Here is a 23,768-nt window from a genome sequence, read left to right on the forward strand (position 1 = left end):
AGATAGCAAACATTTCTTGTAACGTGACACCTACTTCTCAGAAACGATCACCGCTGACCATTTGGTATAATTTACTCAGTATTTTTTCTTTGTGTCTAAAAGACTTCATCCTATGTCTGGTGTTTTGAAGTTTGCTTTTCTTTTCAACGTTACAGTATATTTTGGACATCTTTCAGTGTCTGATAGTGTCAAGCTACCTCTGTCTTTGAGTGGTTTTATAATGTTCCAGTGAATACACTTGTCATACGTTATTCAATGGATCTCAGACTACGCGATCGATTTCTTTTCAGCATAATGCAATACTGATTTTAATGTTCAGTTGTCTGTTTCGAAGGTGACTGCAAACGCCATGTAAGAGGATGAGGCCCCTATCAAAGCTGAAGTTAGCATCTCCTGGGAAAGGGCTCCAGACATTCACTTGGCAGACACACAAACTTAGGGTGACAAAGGCTTTACCCTCAGGTAGACAAGCAAAGGAGAGGACTTCCTCAGGCCGACCCACTCTGCTGGGTCAATGGGGGCGCTGTAGAGCAGAGACTTGTTCAGCTGCTGCAGGGGTATATTCGTTTGGTTTTCATTTGGCTGAAAAGAAGAGAAAGGGGAGTAAGAAATGGCCCCATGGATTAGGAGAGTTCAGAGTAGTCTCCCTCAGCTACAGCTGGGGGGAGAGAAGACCCACTTCACGGGGGAAATCTCAGCATCAGAAGAGATGGGGGGCCAGAATGCCTCCAACCTGCTGAGCTGCTGAAGGCCAGACAGGATGTTCTGGGGATGTGTGTCCCCCAGTATCTGCCTCCCTTCCCTGAAGGCCAGGCAAAGAGATGCCCCCCCTGCCCCCCTGCCCCACCAACCCCATGTCTCAGGCTCACCAAGGAACAGTTGACAGAAAAGTTTTCAGGCTTAATGGTCTGCAGCTGGTACAACATTTTGCAGACAATGATCACACATGTCCAGACAGTGCAGACACTTGAAGCCAGGCGGCGGAGCTTGGCGTACGGCAGAGCAAAAGCCCAAGAAATCAAAAATACATAGTTGAACAGAGACACCTGAAAACAGAAAATCAGAAATGGGGACAAAAATACGCAACACGGCACAACATCCACAAAACCTGGCAACCTGATTGATCCTGTTCTGCTGAGTTCAGCAAAGGCTGATTGAGTTCCTTGCATGGGCAAGGCATGGCCCTGAGTGTTAAGACACATGTCTTGTAGGCAGACAGGTGTATAACCAGGTGATGTCAAATAACGTAGCAGCGGCAAACTACACGGGTGAACAGGCTCCTGTGAGAACACCCACAGGGGGTCCTTGGCCCAATCTGGAGCTTCAGGAACATCTCCTGGCAGAGATGACCCCTGAGCTGTGCGTTGAAGGATGCAGGAAGTCAGCCAGGCCAGGAAAGGTGAGAAGTGCATTTCAGGTAAAGGATATACAAGCAAAGGCAGCAAAGCATGAAGTAGCATGATAGGAGCAGGTGACCCCAAACAGCTGGAGATTTTGGACTCAACAGCGGTGAACAGCAGCAGAAAGGGAGGCTGGACATGCATCTGGGAGCCACATTTTGATGGACCCTTTACAACCATGTACATGAACCCCTCCTGCAGAAAGCAGAGAGTGATGAAGGGCTTTCCACTGGAAAACCCTAGGGAAATATTGCATTTTATTTAGATAGTATAGCTGAGGAATGCAGGTGCATCAGTGGGGTTGGGCCAGAGGTCAGGGGACCAGCTCACACCCACTGCAGTTGTCCAGGAGAACAATGACAAGGGCCCAAACTGGGGTAGTGGGGCAGAGACGGGGAGGAGTCGGGGGTCTGAGGCGGGAAGTAAAATTAGCAGGATTTGAAGACTGATTAGCTTCGAGTGGTTTGGGGGGCGAGGGAGGAAGTGTGGGAGATGCCTCCCAGCTTCAGGCTTGGGAGCCAGAGCCCTGAGAGGATGGCAGTCCCCAACCGAGACAGGATCTGGGGTGGGGGCAGGTGTAAAGCAGGAAGGCAATGACTTCAACTTGCTTTGAGACCATGAGTGTGTTTTTCCATCAGGTAAGATGCCCACTCATTTCTAACCTTTCTTCAGAGCTTGCAGTTCATTGAACAGTACAGAAGCACTGCCATCTTATTCAGTCATGGAAAATCCTCACTTATTCTGAATATCGTTAAAATAATATCCGACTATTGTTAAACTGATATCATAGAAACATTTAGTATGATCGGGTAGAAATAACCACAAGAATGCAATTGATAAAACTGAACAGGTACCAAGTGCCAAGCACTCAGAGAGGTATGGTTACCTGTTGGGCTTACAAAGCTATAAAACAAGAAGTGTGGAGACACCAAGACAATATTAATTCTGCAGTTTGTTACCTACGACTCTTCTACTTAACTACTTGTCACTGTCCAAGGCATGGAACCTCTCTGAGAGTTAAGTGTTGAAATAGTACAGCAGTAGGAGATGCTTACAGAATTGAGGATGAAAGAAATATTGTCCAAGGAAGTGCCCTGTAAACTACAGTCCAAACATAACAAACAACAAAAGTTACATTTTAGCAAGATATTCTGACTGGCCGGCCGACGGGGGCCGACTCCTCCTCCGTCATCAGCAAGTGTCCTGCTAATTGGGGTGCTAAAAAGCAAATCCTATTAAAGCTCCCATAAAATTAAGTCTATTTGTTATTTCTTTTATTATCTATTTAAGGCATTGAGTACAAAAACAGTACGATGAATTGACATAGGGCTTTTAATCTTTTGAGTGATAGAAAAAGATGATACCTTTTATTAAGTTAATTAACGAATTAGGTTCACGGTCATACATCTCGTGCGGCTCCCTGCCCTCAAGAAACACCCAGGTAGTGCGAGTGAGAACTGCAACAGACAGCCACGACACCGTGATGGCGGGGGTGGGCTGAGCCGAGGTGTGGGTGTTGACCCCACTGCTGAACATCTAATCCAGGGTTAGAGAAGATGGCCCAGAGGGCGTTAGATCTGAACTGAGGCCGGGGGTACAAACAGGAGCTGGCCAGGCAGAAGAATTACAGGTGTCAGGCCACACAGGTGAGGGGAGCGTGGGGTGACCGTCCTCGGAGCCGCAGGTGGTCCATCTTGAGAGCAGTGGGCTCTGAGTCCATTCAGAGGACTCGGCAGCCCACCCAGCAGTTCAAGTGTCTAGGGCAGGAAATGGTGATGTGGTACAGGGCCAGATCAAGTGACTGTGAGGATGAGAGAGAGCTTTGAAAGTTTTCGAGAAGAGGATGAACACGATCCTAGTTACAGACTGGAAAGAAGACCCTGGCCACACAATGGAATACGTATTGGAAGGAGAAAGGCTTAGAGCAATTTGGGGAATTGGTCAGAGGATAGTTGCCTTTCATATCCACGGGCTCCCCATCCTGAGGTACAGAGGGCCAGCTGTAATCTCAAAGGGGGCTGAGGGAGAGGTGGTGGGCTCAGCTGTAGAGATATTTCGTGGAAGGGGCTTTGGGACACTCAAGAATGAGGTCCCGTCCAGTTGTCCCTTGGAGATACGGGTCTGGAGTTTAAAGAGAGGACGGGTTTGAAGGTACAGATGTCCGCTCATTGTATGGCGATGACACGTGGAGCACAGGAGCTCCTGACACAGCTGCCGGAAGTCTGGAGTCAGTAGAGGGGGCTGCAGATGGAGCCTGCAGGCCCCTGAGAGAAGCTGGTGGGGAGAGGGGAAGGGGACCGTGAGTGAGACAGAGGAAAGGCCAGGAAGTGTTCGGATTTGGAAAACAACGGTGGGGAGAGCTTCAAGGATAAGGAAATGGTCACCAGGATCCAATGACCTGGAGAATCAAGTTAAATAAGGACTGAAAAGCTCTGTCACGTGGGCGGTTTTGTTTCTTATCTTTTTTTAAAAAATTTTAATTTTATTTTTTTGTGGTACGAAGGCCTCTCACTGTTGTGGCCTCTCCCGTTGTGGAGCACAGGCTCCGGATGTGCAGGCTCAGCAGCCATAGCTCACGGGCCCAGCCGCTCCGCGGCATGTTGGATCTTCCCGGACCGGGGCACGAACCCGTGTCCCCTGCATCGGCAGGCAGACTCTCAACCACTGCGCCACCAGGGAAGCCCTCTTATCATTTTACAAACAGGAAAACGGGGACTCAGAGAAGTGTGGTGCTTCATTCAATGCAATCATGGTTGACAAAGGTCTCCTCATGTCCCCGACGATAAAAATCTCATGGAACATACATTTTAAAAAAATGACAGATATCTAGGCCCCCACCAATATCCAACGAGTCAGAATTTCTAGGGAAATAGCTGGTCATCCATGTATACAACAAGCAGTCAGACAACCCTTATTACGCTTGCCCATCCCCGGTCCCCCTCCCTCAGAGCCCCCTCTGCTTCAATGTCACCTCCATGGGGCCACCTCGGCATGACATCCCCCTCCTGAGCACCCAGAGGCTCCTCCCCCATCAGCAGTGACAGTGACTTTGGTTTTATTTACCAGCCGCTACCGTCAGACTGCAAGCTGAGGGAGGAAACGTGTCTGCCATGCTTTTGTGTCAGCACCTAGCACCATAGAACCACTCAATTTATTGTAATTTACTGTAAGTCCATAATAAAGGCTAAATGCATGCTTAGTGAGAGCGAAAAGAATAATAATAATGAAGCATCAACTGATATCTGGGGAAAATCTCAAACTTGCACGGTTATTGTATTTACTTCCTTCAGTCAGTAAACATTTACGGAGCTTCTGCACTGGCCAGGCCCTGTGGGACACGCTAAAGATACCTGAAGAAGTGAGGACCGGCCCCTCCTCCAAGAATAACGTGATCTCACAGAGCTCACCAGGAACCTTTTGAAATTAGCACAGCTGCGTATAAAACAAGGAGAAGACAATGGTAAAAATCTAGGTCTTTCCAAAATGGTGTCGCTCTGAGTAAGAGAGGCAGAAGGGTTTCTGTAATGAATTCTTTCCCATGGTCTCCCTCCTCAGACGTCCATGAAGATAACCTGGGGGAAGTTTCATATTTGTGGGGGAAATGGCCCCGTAAGCTCGTGAAAACCAGCACCCTTGCTGGTGGCCTTGGATAACGATGGTTTGAATGCAAAGCACATGTGTGGCCACATATCTTGAAGATTTAACTGGGGATGTGGACTTTGTTCTCATCTTGCCATTTACTGATGGGCTTTTTTTGAGAAAGGATTTTTTTGTATTAATCAAAATTAATAAGCTACGGACAGCAAATATACGCAGCAAATGTCATTGCTGATGGACTGCTCCTGTGGGGATGAGTGGAGCCTTCAAAGCAGAAGAGGCCCCTACGGGCAGAGGTGAGCACCTCAGAACGCGCAAGCCCGCGGAGGCCGTTCTCAGGTGAGCGGTGCCCCTAGATGGTGCAAACTTCAGCCACATCCACGCTGGGCTGGCACGTGGCTCCTTATGAGAACTACACGCACGAGGCAGCGTCTATCTCTCCTCCCACCTGTAGTCAGTGCAGAGAGATGTTAAATCCAAGTGTCATGAGAACCCAAGTTGGAGCAGGTCAGTGTGACGTTGCAAAACGAGGTTCTGGCCAAAAGTGTACCAATTTCCAGACAGTCGACGGGAAACCATGTAGAGATCTGCCAATGGGTCCAGGAGGACACAAATGGGTCAAAACGGTGAAGACGACAGGAGGGAGTGTGAAGGGGATTCTCTGTAGGGCGGTGCTTCTGTCTGTCCCTCGACCCTGAGATGGTGAGGGTAGGAGGAGATGCCAATTCTCTACAAGAGTCCTGAGGGAGGTGCTCCAAGCAGGACCCCTCAGCAGTCTCAGTGGGTGCACCTTGGAGTTGGTGACAGGGTTGGGGCACAGATGTCCAATGTCACCCGGAAAATCCAGGAGCAAGGAGAGAGAGGATGCTTTGGTGACAGTGCAGGGTCATTGCTTCATTGGGACCCATGTCCAGAGGCAAAGCGGGGACCCCGTGCCTACTGCTCCAGGGCTGTTGTGGACATGCACGTGGGGCTGTTCGAACACAGCTCAGGGGAGCGCCCACAAGGCTGTGGGTCCAGGAGGAGTGGGTGCTGGAAACCACGGGCTGGGTGACGGCCCCAGACCTGTAGCTGGAGCCATCGCAGAAGAGCCTCCGGGAGGAAAAGGGTAGATTTGATCATCCTCAGCCCAGTGTGAGGCCATCCTAGGACAGTACAAGTCAGATCAGAATATCCCACATCCCCGCCACCCCTGCCCAAGTCCATAACACCAGTCAGTTCATTGGAGCAGGGAGGCGGTGAGGGAGGTGAGTGTGAGAAAGAAAGAAGCGGCTGGAAGAGGACATGTTTCCACTGGGTGAGAGACCAGAGTCTGCTTCTTCTCCGTGGCTAGACAACTCTGATTAACGAACTGAGATCTTGCTTGCTATTCAAGGTAGCCACAGGGCTTTCCATTACCTGAGGATGATCAGAATGTGTCGTGCATTCGGGGCACGGAGAAAAGTTCAGTTGTTCTTATAATGATGCCTTGTGTTCCGATGGCTCAGTGCTCCCATGACATTAATAAGAAGCAGCTGTGAACACGGTGATGGTGCCCAGGGACCAAGTCAGTGCAGAGGGGAGGCCTCAGAGTCACTGACCCCCAGGACCACGTGGTGACTCACCCTTCAGGTGGAGTGACCTCCCCAGACGCACTTGGGGGTCAAACCATCCTACAGCACCAGGATTCCAGCAGTGCCAGCAGTGGGAGGGGAAGAATGTCTCCGATTCATGAGTCTCTTAATGTGTTTTAAAGTTATAGGTGAGAGAGATGGGAGCAGGAATGAAAATTTTGGAAGTCTGTGCACTATGTGAAATGTAGGGGAGGAACTGGTCGCATGCCACCAGAGGCCGTTTTTCTAACGGTGCAACAGGGTGAACAGACCGTAATCCTTTATTTACGTGACAGCCTATTAATAACGCATTCTCAAGACTCAACAGGATGATTTGAAATTATATGTATATATGTCTGCTTTTCATTTAGGATTTATGAGAAAGTGGTGTCATTTAACCCTCTCTTTCTTTCTCCTTCTGGACTCGCCAGGATGGATTCAGAGAGTGGGTCTCCCATGCCCTACTCACACTAATTTCTCTTTCATTAAAAGCCCACTCCCATCATTCAATTGTCTTACGATGCCCCCGCACCCACTCTGCCACACATCAGAAATCATCTGCACACCAGACTTGGTTAATTCAGAAACGGACTTTGTTCATTTTTAGCCACAGGCTTCCTCTGATCCTTTTTCATTGTTCTTTAATATTCCGACCCTCAAATTCTGTCTGAATTGGTCAATTCACCTGTAAAGTTAAAATGCTTCAACTTTTTTATTCTCAATTACTATATATATTAGGCTACATTTTAGTTCTAATCAATGTATAGACTTGGTTACTTAACGATGGAGCACGTGTCATTTTCTGCCACAAATCTCACGGGGACAGTGGTTCCTGTTTTGTCCCCACCTGGCCCTGATTACCCACCCACTTCAGATGGTTTGTATGAAAAGGGAGAAAGTCCCAGTTTAGACTGGAGAGCTCACAGTAAGGTTTACCCCTTAGTTACCTACTCGTGAAACATTTGGGGTTCATAGTACTGTAGTTGTAATATTATATTATTACTTAACTTTTTAAAAATTATAGGCAGTCTTTCCTGACCTAATGTTTAGAGGGCAAAGACTCTTTGAGTTGTCACTAACTCAAAAAGAGTCCAGGGAAATTAGAAATACGTGAAAATTATCTGTTGAAGAAATTGAAAGAAAGCTAACTTCTCACAGTAAACACCAAACCATTGTTGGCTGAATGATGACTCCTCTTTTCAGGTAAGAAAACAGAAGTGCTATTACAATGTTGAAAGACTTTGTGCTTCATCTCAGAAACTCCATCATGAACAGGGTGAGCTCTAAGAAAGATTCTATCACATTTTGGAACCTGCGTTTCCTTGGTAGCATGTACCGGAATGTTATTGTTTTCCCCAAAGAGAATTTATGGAGGTAGATTCCCACGCGCGTAGTGCAGAAAAGCATCCTGTCTCATACCCTTCACTAAAGACTAGATGAAAATCAGGAACCTCTGTGATAGGACCACACTGATGAGGGACTAAGCCGGGGGCTCTTTCTGCCCTGAGAGCGCTCCCTCGTCTCAAAATAGCTGTGCTGTGGTTTTCTGTGTGTCAAGTGTATGTGCCTGTCTCACACCTTGGTGTCCTGACGTCATGGGAAATCACCCTTAAAAAATCAGGGACAGTTGACAAAGGAAAGTGGCGACGGGCCCTGGTTCGGTTTGGCCTGAGGATAAACAGGCGTCACTTGCCTCTTTCACGGACACCCAGATGATGTAGGAGGAGACGATCTTGATGATGTGAAGCTCCAGGATCCACCACAGGAACGTCTGCAGCTGGTGGAAACACTCCAGGAACTTCAGGAACAGCACCGTGAGGCGGTCTATCACCAGGTGCCACTTGTTCCTCAGATCTGCAGGGCAGGGAATGTGCCCGAGGGCACGAAAAGGGCTTGTGTGTGCGATTACGGTTGAAAGCCTACCTTGTATCATTCCCATGGGAACGAGACGCCGCGAGATCAGAGGAGTGGATGAACTCTATCTAAGACACCCCGACCTGGAGGAAGGCGGCCCAAGAATCCCACGTCCGGTGATGACTTCGACGTCACACGCCGAGAATGGACGAAGGACAGGCTGCTTTCGCCCACCTCTTCATTAAATTTGTGCAAAAAAGAATTTTGACCTTGTTTACTCTTAGGGCTGAGCTATGATTCCTTGATTTCCCCCGAATATTAAGTAGCTGAGCTCCCTCTTCATGACATTTTTTTTGGCCAAAACAGTGGTTCCTTAAGCGCCAGTCTCCTTGCCGGGGCTTAACTAGGGGGTGGGCAAAGCCCACCAGCCGCCCTGGACGAGCCCACCCCTGTCACAGCGGAGGATGGACCTGAGAGGCTGAACGACTGAGTCACACTTCACCAAGTGCGGTGCTCAGACTCATTCCAGTCATAATTTTTAATCAAATTCGTCATTTTCTACCTTCCACCTTGTGCTAGGGAATAACATTTTGCAGACTAGGGTCATGCTTCTGCCTAGAAGGTGGTCTGTCCCGGTTAATCTGAACAAAAGTCCTCACAGGACTGTTTCACGCAATCAGCCTGTCCCTGCCTCTGCAGACAGAAGCTCACGGCCCCAGGCAGATAACACCCAGGGTCTCTGTACGTAGTTTCCTGACCTGGCTGGGGTGTCTGCAACAGGTAATATACTTGGTTCTGAAAGTTTAAGGAAGGTTTTAGTTAGTGTGAAAATGTTTATTTACAGAGCGACTCAGGTGACTCACTACAAGATTGAGGTCACACCTGGGCACAGTTTCGAGGCTACAGGGGCAAGTAAAGAGGAAGCTGCAGCCCAGTTTTTGGTGAGATGTTATTGTAAAGCTCAAACCTGCCTTTAAGTATAAAACACAACCTAGTCCTGAGCCCGTGGTCCCCAGAGCTTGGTTTCCTTCACCTGAGGAAGGCACATCGCTCAGATACGGAGGGTGCATTTCTGGGCCTCTCCTAGGGTTTCTGCGACGAGTGGGCGAAGGGGCCAGTTTGTGGGGAGCTTGTCTTTGGGAGGGATCTTCCTCCCGGTGCTGCCTTTTATCTTCTACTTTGTAAAGCACAGAGCACCAGGAAAAACAAGGGCAGCATCTCAGCATCACAGCCTCAGAATGTCACCTCCCCCACCAAAGGCTGTGATCTCTGGTTCCTCCATGCTTCCTGGGAACTAACAGACTAAACGAAACTGGGCAGGACCCTGCAGGACCCAGACAACCAGCCATCTGCCATCTTCCTCTAAGTCAGAATTACAGGGAAATCCTTGGGGCAATTGGAACAGGAAAACTATGACTACAGCAACCAAAAGACCACACCCTGGTCTCTAGTTCACTGCCTGGGTCGAGCGTATACTCGTTTTATGCACTTGGAGCAAGCCAGTGTTTCATTCCCTCCGTCTGGGAGCCGGCATCTTCTGAGCAGCTCCTGGGGCGGGCGGGTGGCTTACCTGACGTCTCTTCCTCCTCCTCGTCGTCCTCTTCCTCACTGTCCTTGCCAAGCTCGCCCTTCTTGGCCTTTGCAGGGCATCCCCCCGGCTTCTCCTCCCCAGGTCCCGCCAGCTGCTTGGCTTCCGCCACCTCCAAGCTGGCAGTCGGCTTCATCATGGCGAGGTCCGGAAGGCTTCCCTCGGGGTGGGCCAGTCTGTGGGCAGAGAGCAGCCGAATCAGGGGAGGGAAGGCTTCCGGGGGATGCGAGTGAGGGGCCCGTGAAGGAGGATAAACAAAACGGAAGTCACTACACAGCCTGGCATGTGGGCTTGTTAGCATCTGGTCGCTTTTTATTTCTTAAAGCTCTTTCTAACAACGAACTGTAAACTCAGGTTTGGTTAGCTCTTCCAATTCAGGTTCTAGTGATGAGTTGGTCATGAGAGCTAGCGACACCTAAACTTGACATTTTTCCCACAGGAGAAAATGGTCAGAGTTTAGGATGGAGAAGCATGAAATGGCATTGTGTAGAGCAAGCATTTCATGGCTTCACAGGGGGACTTACTCATTTTGGTAGATTGGTAATTTTTTCTTGATGCTGCTCAAAGTAATTGAAATAGAAAGGGAAAAAAGGAGATGAGAACAGAAGAATTATAAGGAAAGTCAGAGATCACACATCATGCTATACATCATCCACTATTGCATTCCTGTACCCCGGGTGCAGGGGTCCTAACGCCAAGTGCATTCCAGGATGGCGGCAGCAGCGGGCTTTGGGAACCCTGTGCCTGGCAACTGATCTGAGAGTGGACGGGACTGCAGTGGTAAAGGACAGAATGCAGAGACTGCTGAGGCAAATCAGATCATGCTTTTTTAGTTACACAGCAAACTATCCCCCAGGAATCAAGTCATTCACATGGTAAGCAGGGATTTTAAAATTCTTAAATAACGTGTAACATCAGTCAACCTTTGCAGAGACCAACCCCATTCTGCCATCATCTGAAGCGTATGCAGCGGGTGCTAATGCTTTTGGGGGTAAGAAGCCTGCATCACGCCCCATCCTTGGGCACCAGGTGAGCTACTAGACCAGCTCTCCTGAGAAGACATGCATGAGGCTGGATGAGGGAGCTGAGCCTCTGAGCTCGTGGGAGCTGCAGCCTCACCGAGCCCAGCAGACTCTCGGGCGGTCCAGCTTATTTTGTGGTGGATAATAACAAGTACGATCTTTCTCCTCAATTTTTTAAAAAAGTATATCTTTTTATTCATATTCAAATGAATGTTTGAAGGAATATTTGTGGGCAATAGATATTAGGAAAAGGTCTATTGGAATTACACATAGTCCTCTCCATTTGCAGTAATTAATCTATACATTTCAGCCCGGCTGTAACAGGATGGACACTTAATCATGTTATTATATCTGTACCGTTGTGGGCTCTGAGTCAATTATTTCACCTCTCTGGAATTTACTTGTTTTTTGTGTTTTACAAAATGAGGAAGTTTGGCTACATAAAAATCCAAGCTCACATGCAACTTGCTGGTTTTACATTTAAAACGCCTGTGATATTGGATAACTGTGGTCATGAATCTGCATCGTCCTTAGACTGTTAGAGAGGTTCTCCTTCAAAAGTCATTCTTTTTAACAGGGTGTCAAGTAGGTAAATGACAGAGTGTCAGAAACGAGTTGTTCATTTAATGAACAAAGAACGTTCTGAGGATGGTAGAAGAAATTGTGCAGATACACACTTGCTTATTTTCTTAAGGTAGACAATTGACCCTCCACCTTTGGGGAAGTTCCCCATTCTGGAAACTGTAGTTCCACATCTCCTACACCAGCTCCATGCATCAACTTTCAGGGTACTTCTTTTCTGTCCCTGCTTCATCAGGACTCTACGTATTAAAGGGTATTAAGGTGAAAGTCAGGTGCTACACAAACGTCAATGTTTCTATGTCCTCTTCAGGGTAAGCAAGGGGTTGCATTTTACAAGTGAGAAGCCACTTTCACAATGACAGAAATTTGTGGATTTTACTGTGGAAGTATGACCACTTATATAATCTACCTCGGCACTGCCACGACTTGATACTGAAAACAACTTTCCAGTAATGAGTGCTATTTATGGAGGGAAACTCCCAGAGATGAGGCTGTTTCTGCAGTTGCCACTATGGCTCCGTAACAAAAAGTCCTCCAGCCACGAGAGTGGCTGTCCAGATTGAGGGGAGATTATTGAACGAAGGAATCACAGAAGAACCTCAGACTAAACCTTTTGGAAGTAAGTCCGGAAGATCTACTTCTGGAAACTTGTCAGTTACAGGAGACCTGGGACTTGATGGAGCTGGGGGTGTCGGGGAGAGGGGAGAGAGCTCCTGTGTCTAATGCTGCTACCTCCCCTCTGACATCATCCTCGTGAGGAAACAGTGACACTGATGCCCTCTGGAGCAGCCTGACCTCCGAGCTTGTAACACAGGGCCAACAAAAAAAAAGAAAGAAAGAAAGAAAGAAAGAAAAGACAAAAGGGGAAGCGTGTATCAGGCTATAATTTACCAACCTAGGCGTTTGCCACCTGAAATTTCACCGAGAAAATTTGCGTGCATAAAATGAGTACAGATGAAAGTATTTTCAATGCATGGTTGGAGTTTCTATTTTAAAAAGACACTTGTGTGAATCCTTTCGACTTCCATTTTTTTCTCATTTTTCTCATAGCATTTTTTTTGAGGCAATCCAGAACAATAAGCGTGCTCTTTGGAATCAGAACGACTTAGATTCAAGCCTCAACTAGACATCTTACTAGCGAGAGGACTTGGCAAAGTTCCTTACCATGTCTTTTATTTTATTTTTTTTAATTTTTTTATTAAAATATAGTTGATTTACAATGTTGCGTTAGATTCAGGTGTACAACAAAGTGATTCAGTTATACATGTGTGTGTGTGTGTATATATATATATATATATATATATATATATGTATATATACACATTGGGTTGGCCAAACAGTTCATTGGGGTTTTTCCAATGTTACTGAAAAACCCGAACAAACTGTTTGGCCAACCCAGTATATATTTGCCGTGTCTTTTAAATCTCAGTTTGCTGATCTGTGAAATGGAATAACAGTGCCCACTTCCTGGAATGTTGTGAAAATGGAGGTGATTTCCGTTAAGTGCTTAACACGGTGCTTAGTACACAGGAACATTTTTAGAGTAAAGAACCATCTGCTAATGACAGATTTGCATATACTTTTTGATAATCCACATCATCAGTTCATGCTAAGGAAGAGGCAGAATCAGGACACACCTTCGTGTGGGACCACATAGCACAGGTTGCTGGGGTGGGCGCTCAATTTGGACTCTAATTCTGTCATCAGCATATTCCTTAATGGCTTGTGTGTTAAAATGGCCATTCAGAGAACAGTGCAAACGTTTCTCCCTCGAGAATCCGTCTCTGATAGTCTCAATGCCCAGGGCCTCTTATGGCCACCATCACCTCCCTCCGCCATGTGGCCAGATCGGGTGGGTTGCTGCAGGGCTGGGGTCCGACTGCCCAGGGCAGGGTCGAGGCAGAACTGGCTGCCCCTTTGCTGTCACGGACGGCTGTATCGATTCCCCAGGAAAGCCTGTGTACCTTAACTTAGATACGTACCTCCCCCTAACTAATTTTAAAAAGGGATCCTGATTTTTCAAAGACTAAATTAAAAACCACCCTCTAGTGAAAAAAACATTCCCTGAAACTTCCAGCAAAGGAACTTAGGATGCTTGTAATTCTCTGCTGATCCTCACGTGTGGATTATCCCATCACTGGTGGATGATTTCCACTTTGGGATCCAAACCGACCAGCTGATGAACCAGATTCTCCCGGACCCCGCCCCAGCTTCCTTAAATCCCACCGTTTTGCCTGTCTTTCCCCTCAGGGAGCCCATTTCCTTCTCTTCTGCATTTTCTTGACCTCGCCTGTAACTCTGGTCTTGCTTTTATGATGATCCAAGCTCTGAGCTTAATCCTCTATTTCTTAGCCACGACGGTTCTCTCCTCTTGCATCCCAACAGAGCAGGTGACTTTTGTCTGTTTATTCACCCACCCTCTCTCTTTCATGCTTCCGCAGCTCTGTAAGTCAACGTGTGCATTTCTCAATTTGTGTCCACACCATTTTATTCTCTCCTTGAGGACAGAAATCCAGTCTCACTCTGCTCACCTCCCTTTGCTTGGTGCACACTATCATTCCCTGAGTGTTTGCTGAGTGTATTCTATACACTGGAGAGGCATTCAAATTTGAAACCAAAGAAACAAATTATGGAGAGTTGAAGAGGTTTAAGTCTGTACTAGGAGTTGACTTTGAAAAGCCACATATTAAGCTACTTTCCAATAAAGAAAATGGAAATTCTACTACGGTAAAATCCCTTAAGGCCTAAATTCTATTTATTTATAACTACTCCAAGGTAAACTGCACTCAACCCATTCATTAGACTATTAGGAAAAAGGCACTTTCTTGCAAATGTGTACTATTTATAAGTAATATTTAAAGTAGAGGTTTTAAAACTCTTTAAGATTATATTCTGGAACTCCTAAGCACTTTGAGAAAACTGTATTCAAAGATGAGCAGTTGATTTAATTTAATTCAATTTAATGTCACATCTTAACTCTGTGTGGTAGTCATTCCTCCAAAAATATTCTACTAGGCAAGATTGGGTATAATGGCTCTGGTTTGTGTATATGTGGGAGAAATAATCATTACTCCTGTTAAACTCTTCTAAATCAGTCTGTTTACAGATTCAGCTGGAACTTCCTGCAATGTTTCACATCATCAAAATTTTACCAGTCACCCACTGCCCTAAACACACCCGCCACCTCACGCCTCGTAAGGTCAAGTCTAACTTGTAATCGACGCAGAAGTCAAATGTAGCTATGTCCCCTCTTTCACTGGAACTCATGTTTACAAACACATTATTCTCCTTATAAAACAGCATTGAGCGTACAGAAATAAATTTTGGGAGATGGAAAGCTTATTTACTTAAATAAAAGGTTCACCCTATCATTGGCCACACGTCACGTGCAGCCTTTCAGAGGCACACATTGTCCAGAGAGGGACGGGTTTGTTAGGTCACGTGTCCCTTAAGGCAGAACTCTGGCCTTTCTTAAAATGTTAGCATTCAGACAAAAATGAGAGATTCCACTGGAAAGAAGACTGACCTAATGGTGGAATGCTTCAAGTTTTAAATTATTTTAGATGACTTTGCATCTAGATCATTCTAAGAACTCCTGAGTGAATTCACTGGCCTTGTGACTTGGGGTAATGGGCATAGGCTTTCTCTCAAGAGAAAAGTCGGGGACAACGGGGACCAAAACTTGTAGTCGTCCCTCGGTATCCATGGTGGAGTGGTTCCAGGACCCCCGAAGATACCAAAATCCACGGATGCTCAAGTCCCTTATATAAAATGGTGTAGTATTTTCATATAACCTATGCACATCCTCCTGTATACTTTAAATCATTTCTAGATGACCTACAATACCTAATACTATGTGAATGCCATGCAAATAGTAGCTTGCTCACAGCAAATTCAAGTTTTGCTTTGGGGAACTTTCTGGAATTTTTTTTCTTTTCACATATTTTTGATCTGTAATTGGTTGAATCCATGCATGCAGAACCCGCGGATACGGAAGGCCAAGTGTATCAGCCATCAGAGCCCATCAAACCAATTCCTGACCTCTTGGGTGCCCCAGCCACCTCCTCTTAAAGCAAATGGTCAATACTTTATGAGAAACACTGAGGGAGAGAGACAGAGATTGTGCTTCCTTATGTTTAGAGGGATAAGATTGATGCAGCTGCTCGAGATTTCTAGTTCGAGTCTCTGTCTTACTTCTCTTCCTGGCAGCTAAAAACCTGAGGTTGACTTTTCTCTCTCAGGCTGTCCACAAAACCGGCCCCAAAGGGAGCAAGCCCAGCCTCCTTCCTCTTCTGCAGAGATCTGCACACGGTGCGCTAAGTTTTTACACCTCCTTCTAGAAGTTCTGCCTCCTAGGGTTTGCTATTTGGTTGTCAGCCTTGGGATTTTACTTAAGATAACGACTAGAAAACCAACAAATCTTTCCCAGGGTTATTTTGTTAAGTGGATTTCTTGCAAAATACATGTTTCTATCACCTAAATTACTGACTTGATTACTAATGACACGAAGTTATGGGAGTGGGCATTTTAATTCACCTACTTGATAAGGTAAGAAGAGTTTTGGCAAAGCAGACCCCAAAGGCTCTTTTCTCTGAACTCTTAGGGCACTTGAGGATAACTCTACACACGGCACATGTCAAAGCTCACTCTTTATTATGTGTGGTTACCTGCATGGCTTATCTCCCCAGCTGGGTGATATGCTTCTAAGGTACTGCCCAGCTTTGCCTTTTTGGCAGAAAGCAAATATATCGTGAAGTTGGGTCATGTAAAATACCGTCCTTCGATACGTTGCTCTTTCAAGTAGACGTGTATTTGAAGAAACTGATGCTTTAATTTTCTCTTAACCATAGATTGTTGTGACCACTGTCACTTCATTCAGGAATATCTACTGAGGGTCCAGTAATGGTTAAGCCTCCACGGTAAGTGAGATGGATTTTACAGGGACCCCGGGCCTGCGGGGTGGAGGCCTCGGGCAGGGGAGACAAGACAGCCAGACAGATAGGGGCTGAAGGCCAGTGTCGGGGGACAGTGATGAGAAAGTGCCCCGGAAATTCAGAGCAAGGGCAGTTCCGCTCAGCGGGGAGCCGGCAGTGTTGGGCAGGTCTGTGGAGGAGCTGGTTCTTGAGCTGAACTCTCCATCACGTGTTCAAGAGGGAGGTGGGCTCGCAGGCTAGCCGGGAACCAATGCTACCAAGGGTGACGTCAGTGGGGCTTGCGGCTGAGCCAGGCCAACGCCGAGGGCCAGCTGAAGACCTGCGGCCACCTCCAAGTCCACTCGGCAGCACCGTTCGGTCCAAACGCCGAATGGCTGGGTTTGCAAAAGACATCCAGCGCACCTGCAGGCCACGCCCACTGTCTGATGATGCCATTTTCCACTTACAAGCTAATGAAGCGTTTAACACCCCCAGAGACCATTAACAAAAAGGAAACCGAGAGAGAAAACGTTGAGGTACCCACCTATTTATTATCAGATACACGCGCCCATTGACCTTGGCATGGCTACGCGGGGGCACAAGGAAGCAGGCGGTGGCAGCGGGGGACAGTTGGAGAGAGAAAGAGGAGAGTGTTAGCCAGAGAGGAGGAGCTGATGTCCCGTAAGCTCTGCACCACCACATGTGTCACCGACATGCTTCATGCACTGGAGGAGGGTCCAGACAGCGAGATTCGGCAGCAGAGAAATCAGAGTCGGGAAATCGCCGGACGGTAACAGTCTCTCCTTCCCTCCCACCCAGTCACACACCTTGTCAGGAATCTGTAAGGTTTACATGTCCAGAACGCATTTATCAGATAAAATACCACGGAAAACATTAATTCTTGCTCCTTCCCCAGAATTAAAAGAAGAAAATCCTCCTAAATGTCCATATTCAACATACTGTTTTCTGAGGTGTTCTAAAACTGAAGACAGAAAAAACTCATTCTATTTCTATATGCATCACAGTACTTTCTAAAACAAATTATGGACAAACTGCAGTGACGGACATTTAAGTAAGGAGTGGCTATTTAGTACCTTATTAAGTATATATTATATAATAATTACATTGTGATTATGTTATATTATATATTTTATCAGTATATAAGGGAAATGATATTCCTGAGGATGCCTACCTAGAACTAATAATAGTTTCACATAAGGTATATCATAAAACACTTTCATAATGCTAACTTTATAAATTGTGGAAGGCTAAACACAATGAATTCTGCTTCAGACACAAGTGACATTTGCCTACAGGGCCTACACAAACCACAAAAACGACAGACAAAACAGGAAAAAGGACAGTTGGCTATTCACAGAAACAACAGGACTGGAATCACTTTAAGGGATAAAATGCATTGATTATTCCCAATTTGGGAGTTTTGTGGTTTTTTTTTTCCCCAGCATCTACTAAGCGGGCAGGAACAGAGAAGGCAAAGCGGGACAGTCAATCCCAACCCCGAAAATACGTTTTTCTTCATCATTTTGATTTTAATGTAGCCATTTACTAGCGTTCTAGGGACTAAAACTACCGTGAGGTGAAAATTGCTAGTAAGGAAAATACTACAATGGAAAAGAGCTGCAAAAAAGATGGGATACGTATCTTATGTTCCAAGTTGAAACTTGGGGGACTCTTGCATGAAATCCCAAAACACCGAACTTGAGTGAGTCCTTTGAACTCCTCGAGTTTCTAGAAAACTGTTTTTCATAGAACCAAAAATGAAATCCTGCATTCCTAAACCATTCAGGTGGCTGCCATTATATGCTCTCGCCTCGCCCTTTACATTTTCTTGGAAAAGCAACAGTTAAGGGGGGTGCTCAGGCTGAGCTGCGGCCAGAGGAGGGCCAGCTCCAGTCTCAGACTGAACAGACTGCTTGGCCTCCTTCCCTGTCCTGCCAGGCGAGGGGGTTATGGGCTGGCAGGACACCAGAGCAAACAGGGAGAACACATCTTGACATAGGCTGCTGTCCTTCTCCAGAACCTACATAATTAAATCAGGTTCTACATACTTAACAGGAACTCTGTGCAACAAATTCAGTTTTCCATAATTCCACTCCTTAGCACAGCACAACATAGACAGTTTGATATTTCATAAACTGTGCGTGATGAGATACTGCTGCACCTTCTTTGGATGGACACGTTGTTTCCCTTGAAAAAGAGCTAAGGGGAATTTTCAACTGTGGCATCTGTGCTCCTTTGAATACAGCACTTTGCTCCCTTATTTACTTAACAAGTGTTTTTCCAGGAACTGAATCACAGGCTATTATGTGAAGCAGAGAGGAAAATCAGTATCAAGGTTCATTAGACGAGTGCTTGTAATTTCCCCGTGATGGAGCAGATCTAGGCATGTGTGATGACCCACCGTGGCTTCAGCACACATGGCCAGGGAGAGCCAGATCCATCTGCTACTTGTAAACAATTTGTGTTTATTGATGGGCAGACCACAGCAGGGAACTGATGAAAGAAAACCCTGCCTTCGCTTTCTTTCCTTAAATCTTATTCTGGTTACTCATAGATGGCAGATTCTCTCCTTTTAGCCAAGGTTCTCCCCTTCCAAGACGGAAGGTAGAATTCTGCACTGCGCTCTCACTCACAGCGCCTTCTTCTCTGCCCGTTAGTGCGACAGAAAACTCATCCTCCGAATTAGCCAGATTCTGTAAATGTTCTAAAAACACCTCACCAGCCTGGACACAAAAGCCACATCACCACCGTTAAGGAATTCCAGTCTACACAGCGACTCTGAACTAATTCACGTGCCTGTCAAGATCACTGCATGAACCATCATAAATCACTACCAACTGTTTCACAAAGAGCCGTCAAATATTCCGCAGTTTTTCTCATTTTTTCCCCACTTACAGGCTGATACTCATGGCAAGTTCAGGGCTGAGATCCTAAGTGAGATGGTTGGGAGGGTCCAGGCTGCCTTCTTGGAGCTTCCTGCACGGGCTCACCTGTAGATGGTGCTGTCTTCCTTGCTGGGAATGGACTTCAGGTCCGTGAGTTCCAGGAAGCGGTCGTGGAAGTAGTGAAGGTGCAGGATGCACACCAGCAAGAAGGACGTGGGGATGAATATGCGCGTGAACAGCTCGGCTACCGTGAACTGTTTTAGGCCAAGGTCCTCCAGCCTGCAAGACAAAACGGCTTTCCCCGGTGGGCTCTCCTACCCGAACGGCTCCTGGAAGTTGGCTGTTTCACAGTGATTTCATATTGAGTGTTTTCAAGACAGCATTCTCGATTTCCCCATTTCCTGAAGCAGCTGAGCTGTCCTCCACCCCTCTCTCCCCACCCTGCTCTTCACTGGCACAACCGTCTACCTCGTGCAAAACGCCCCAATCAGGGCGTTCCCCCGACGCTTTCTTTGCCTTCCGGTCCCCACCATCTGCATTCCTTCGACCCTTGAATCTGTCCTCGTTTTCATTTCTAGCACCTCCTATTCTAGGTGGAGCCGCCATCCTCACTCGCAGGACCCCCCACTGCTGGCTGACCGTGCTGTTGTGTCTATTCTTTTTTTTTTTTTTTCTGCGGTATGCGGCCTCTCACTGCCGTGGCCTCTCCCGTTGCAGAGCCCAGGCTCCGGACGCGCAGGCTCAGCGGCCATGGCTCACGGGCCCAGCCGCTCCGCGGCATGTGGGATCCTCCCGGACCAGGGCACGAACCCGTGTCCCCTGCATCGGCAGGCGGACTCTCAACCACTGTGCCACCAGGGAAGCCCCTGTGTCTATTCTTGGCCTCCACACACATCACTTTTTCCTCAGCCAGTCAAGGGTGCTTTAAAGACTTTTAGAAATTTCACCATGAATGAGATGCAAACCATCACTACCTACAAGCCCTGCACCTCCGGGTGCCTAGCTGACCTTTCCCACTTCTCCCCTTGCTCCCCACAGCCCAGACTTCCTGCCTTTCCACACACACACACACACACACACACACACACCAAAGTTTGCCCTGCCTCAGGCCCTTTGCATTTGCTGCTCTCTTTTTCTGGAATGTTCGTCCACCTCCCAGCTCCCAACTCACACAGTTTTCTAAAGACAAGCTCTTTCCTATTCTTCAGGAGTTTAAAATGACACCTCCTCGGGGACTTCCCTGGCTGTCCAGTGGTTAAGATTCGGCGCTTTCACTGCCGAGGGCGTGGGTTCAGTCCCTGCTCGGGGAACTAAGACCCTGCATGCTGCGTGGCGCAGCCAAAAGAAAAAATGACGCCTCCTCAGGGAAGCCTGCCCTGACTATTCCATCTCTAGTTACTGTCCCCCATTCTTCAGTACCTCAACCTGTTTCTGTTTCCTTCACAGACGTGTCGCAGTTGATTTGTTTGTACACTACGTAGGTTTTTGGTTTGTCTCCTCTCCTGGACTATAAACTCCACAGGGCTCAGACTCTGTCTCTCTTGCTTCCTGTTGCATCTTCAGGTACAGAAGATTGTCTGGCCCAGGGGAGGCACTCAAGAAATATTTGCTGAATTGACTTAAAGATATATTAGTCTAGCTACACAGTGAACCCTCCTTTTAAACTTTCCTCTTGGCCACCTCAGGATACTCAGTTCTATGCCCAGTTCTGGTGGGATTTCTAAACGAACTTCAGAAGTTTACAGAAGCAAATTAGAAAAGCCTAGACTCCTATCTATTTCATGCACAAGAAAGATTTCATCATCACTAGTCTCTGAGCACTTTTCCTGTGGTACCAACTACTCCTTAGATCTTAGCACCTGCTCTATCAGTGAGGAGACGCTGATGTGTTACCTTATGAACCTACTGATGAGGAACTGGGCTCCAGCTAAGAAAGGAAGAAGCATGACAGTGAGGAACCGGGCAGGTGTGCTTCACATGAAACCGACACTAGAAAATGCCATTTCATTAATAATGGGCGGAAAATTCACTTTTCAATTGATATTTATTGAGTACCTACTATGTGCTAAAAGCTCAGGGCAAGGTCATGAGAACCCCAAATGACCAAGACCTGAGTCCTCTTCTGGAGGAAACTTTATTTTTTTTGAATATTATTTAATTTACTTTTTTATACAGCACGTTCTTATTAGTGTATATATTAGTGTATATATGTCCATCCCAATCTCCCAATTCATCCCACCCCCACCCCCACCCCGTCACTTTCCCCCCTTGGTGTCCATACGTTTGTTCTCTACATCTGTGTCTCAATTTCTGCCCTGCAAACCGGTTCATCTGTACCATTCTTCTGGAACTTATAGCCATCACTGGCTATAAGTTCTGGAGGAACTTATAGCCAGTGATGATGTCATGTTTTACTAAAACCTCCCAGAAAGATGTTTTGAACGACACACATTCACAACCTCATGCTGTTTGTCATTCTCCATCCCGCTGTCCACCACAATTACTTACTTTTCTTTTTTCAATCCAGTCATGTTTTGCCACAGGCCCGGGAAGTTTTCAAACTGATATGTGTATATAAAGATGAGCACCAGCATCGTGTAGATAACCACCGACATCCAGAAATATTTCAGGATCCGTCTCCACCACTCATAGTGCACCTGAACAACAAACGAGAAAAAAAAAGCGGTCAGAGGAAAACGCACAAAAACACCTGCTTTATTCAAAGAAGACAGGTGATTCCATTTACGAATGTTTGAAAACAAAGGCAAGTTCATATTTAGTTTTTGAGGCTCTGTTCCTCGTAGGGTTGGGTGGCTGTGCATTGGAATCCGGTTCCACCAGAAGCTGTGAGCTGTGTCTTTGGGCAAAGCTGCTACCCTGAGCCTGTTTCCTCCTCAAGAGTACTTACTTTCCAGTTGTTCTGAGGATGAAATAATGATGTTTGTATCATCATCATTAATCATGTTTATTTCGGCATGATGTCTGGTCTATATCTGGTCTACGGGAGGCTTTCAGGGAGGTGTATTCTGTGCTTGTGGTCATGGCTGGGGAACTTGCCTCCATTTTGAAATTCAGAGTGATGCCGTATGAATTCAAATGTGAGACCGCCACAGAGAGGAGGCATCCCTCTCTACCAAAAACCTGTGGGTTTTCATTAGGGAACATCTACCCGGAATTTCAAAAGGTATTTCAAAGTGTGACTGACCTCAGTTGAGACATTTTCATCTCCACAGGTAATCGCCTCTTGTTAATCGAGGTTGCTTTACTTGTTTGCTTGGTTGCCGGCAGGAATGTTTACTGTTACACTTGTGTACATCATCGGGTTCCCACCCGTCATCAGTTACACGGAATTTGTGGAGAGGCTAACTCATTTCAATATAACATTTCATATGTTCTAATTAATGAAATACTAAAGCACTCAATGCATTATACATACATTTGTAAACACAGACAGACGCACATGCGCATGATTTTCTGATTCCAAACTCTGAAATACAAATGAACCGAATATTATCCAGTATTTTAGATTATCCAGCCACGGTTTTTACACTACTATTCAAAAGTGTAATCTAATGATACAGACTATTTTTTTTTTTTTTCCGATACGCGGGCCTCTCACTGTTGCGGCCTCTCCCATTGCGGAGCACAGGCTCCAGACGCGCAGGCTCAGCGGCCATGGCTCACGGGCCCAGTCGCTCCGCGGCATGTGGGATCTTCCCGGACCTGGGCACGAACCCGTGTCCCCTGCATCGGCAGGCGGACTCTCAACCACTGCGCCACCAGGGAAGCCCCAGACTTATTTTTTTAATTAATAATTTTTGAAAAAGTTATGAATTTTTTCTGACTTCATTTTACACATGCATTTGTTTTTCTTCAGTTTTGTCACGTTTATTTTATTTATTGAAGTATAGTTGATGTACAATGTTGTATAGGTTTCAGGTGTACAGCAAAGTGATTTAGCTATATATATATTTTTTCAGATTCTTTTCTTTTATATGTCATTACAAAATACTGGGTATAGTGCCCTGCGCTATACCATAGGTCCTTGTTTATCTGTTTTATATATAGCAGTGTGTATCTGTTAATACCAAACTCCTAATTTATCCCTCCCCCCTCCCCTTTGGTTTGTTCTCTACGTCTGTGGGTCTGTTTCTGTTTTGTAAATAAGTTCATTTGTGTGGTATTTTAGATTCCACATGTAAGTGATATCATATGGTACTTATCTTTGTCTGTCTGACTCACTTCACTTAGTATGGTAATCTCCAGGTCCATCCGTGTTGCTGCAAATGGCATTATTTCGTTCTTTTTTATGGC

At 46.4% G+C, this 23,768-nt stretch overlaps 1 protein-coding gene across 3 annotated transcripts in view; it reads right to left on the bottom strand.

Annotated features, from left to right (window-relative positions):
• The window catches only part of PIEZO2 (piezo type mechanosensitive ion channel component 2), a 335,172-nt gene that overhangs the window by 71,836 nt on the left and 239,568 nt on the right, over positions 1-23,768 (bottom strand). For 2 of the 3 annotated variants that reach the window (XM_060170423.1, XM_060170422.1), the window contains exons 16-23: positions 21,963-22,111; positions 19,560-19,733; positions 17,093-17,134; positions 10,556-10,588; positions 10,014-10,207; positions 8,283-8,443; positions 870-1,046; positions 457-582 (exon numbers count right to left, since the gene is read on the bottom strand). In XM_060170423.1, coding sequence (XP_060026406.1) covers positions 457-582; positions 870-1,046; positions 8,283-8,443; positions 10,014-10,207; positions 10,556-10,588; positions 17,093-17,134; positions 19,560-19,733; positions 21,963-22,111 — 1,056 coding nt within the window. The remainder of the gene's footprint in view (positions 1-456; positions 583-869; positions 1,047-8,282; positions 8,444-10,013; positions 10,208-10,555; positions 10,589-17,092; positions 17,135-19,559; positions 19,734-21,962; positions 22,112-23,768) is intronic. The other variant, XM_060170424.1, reaches the window with a different exon arrangement.

The sequence above is a fragment of the Lagenorhynchus albirostris genome, chromosome 14 (assembly GCF_949774975.1).
Source record: "Lagenorhynchus albirostris chromosome 14, mLagAlb1.1, whole genome shotgun sequence".
Taxonomy (NCBI): domain Eukaryota; kingdom Metazoa; phylum Chordata; class Mammalia; order Artiodactyla; family Delphinidae; genus Lagenorhynchus; species Lagenorhynchus albirostris.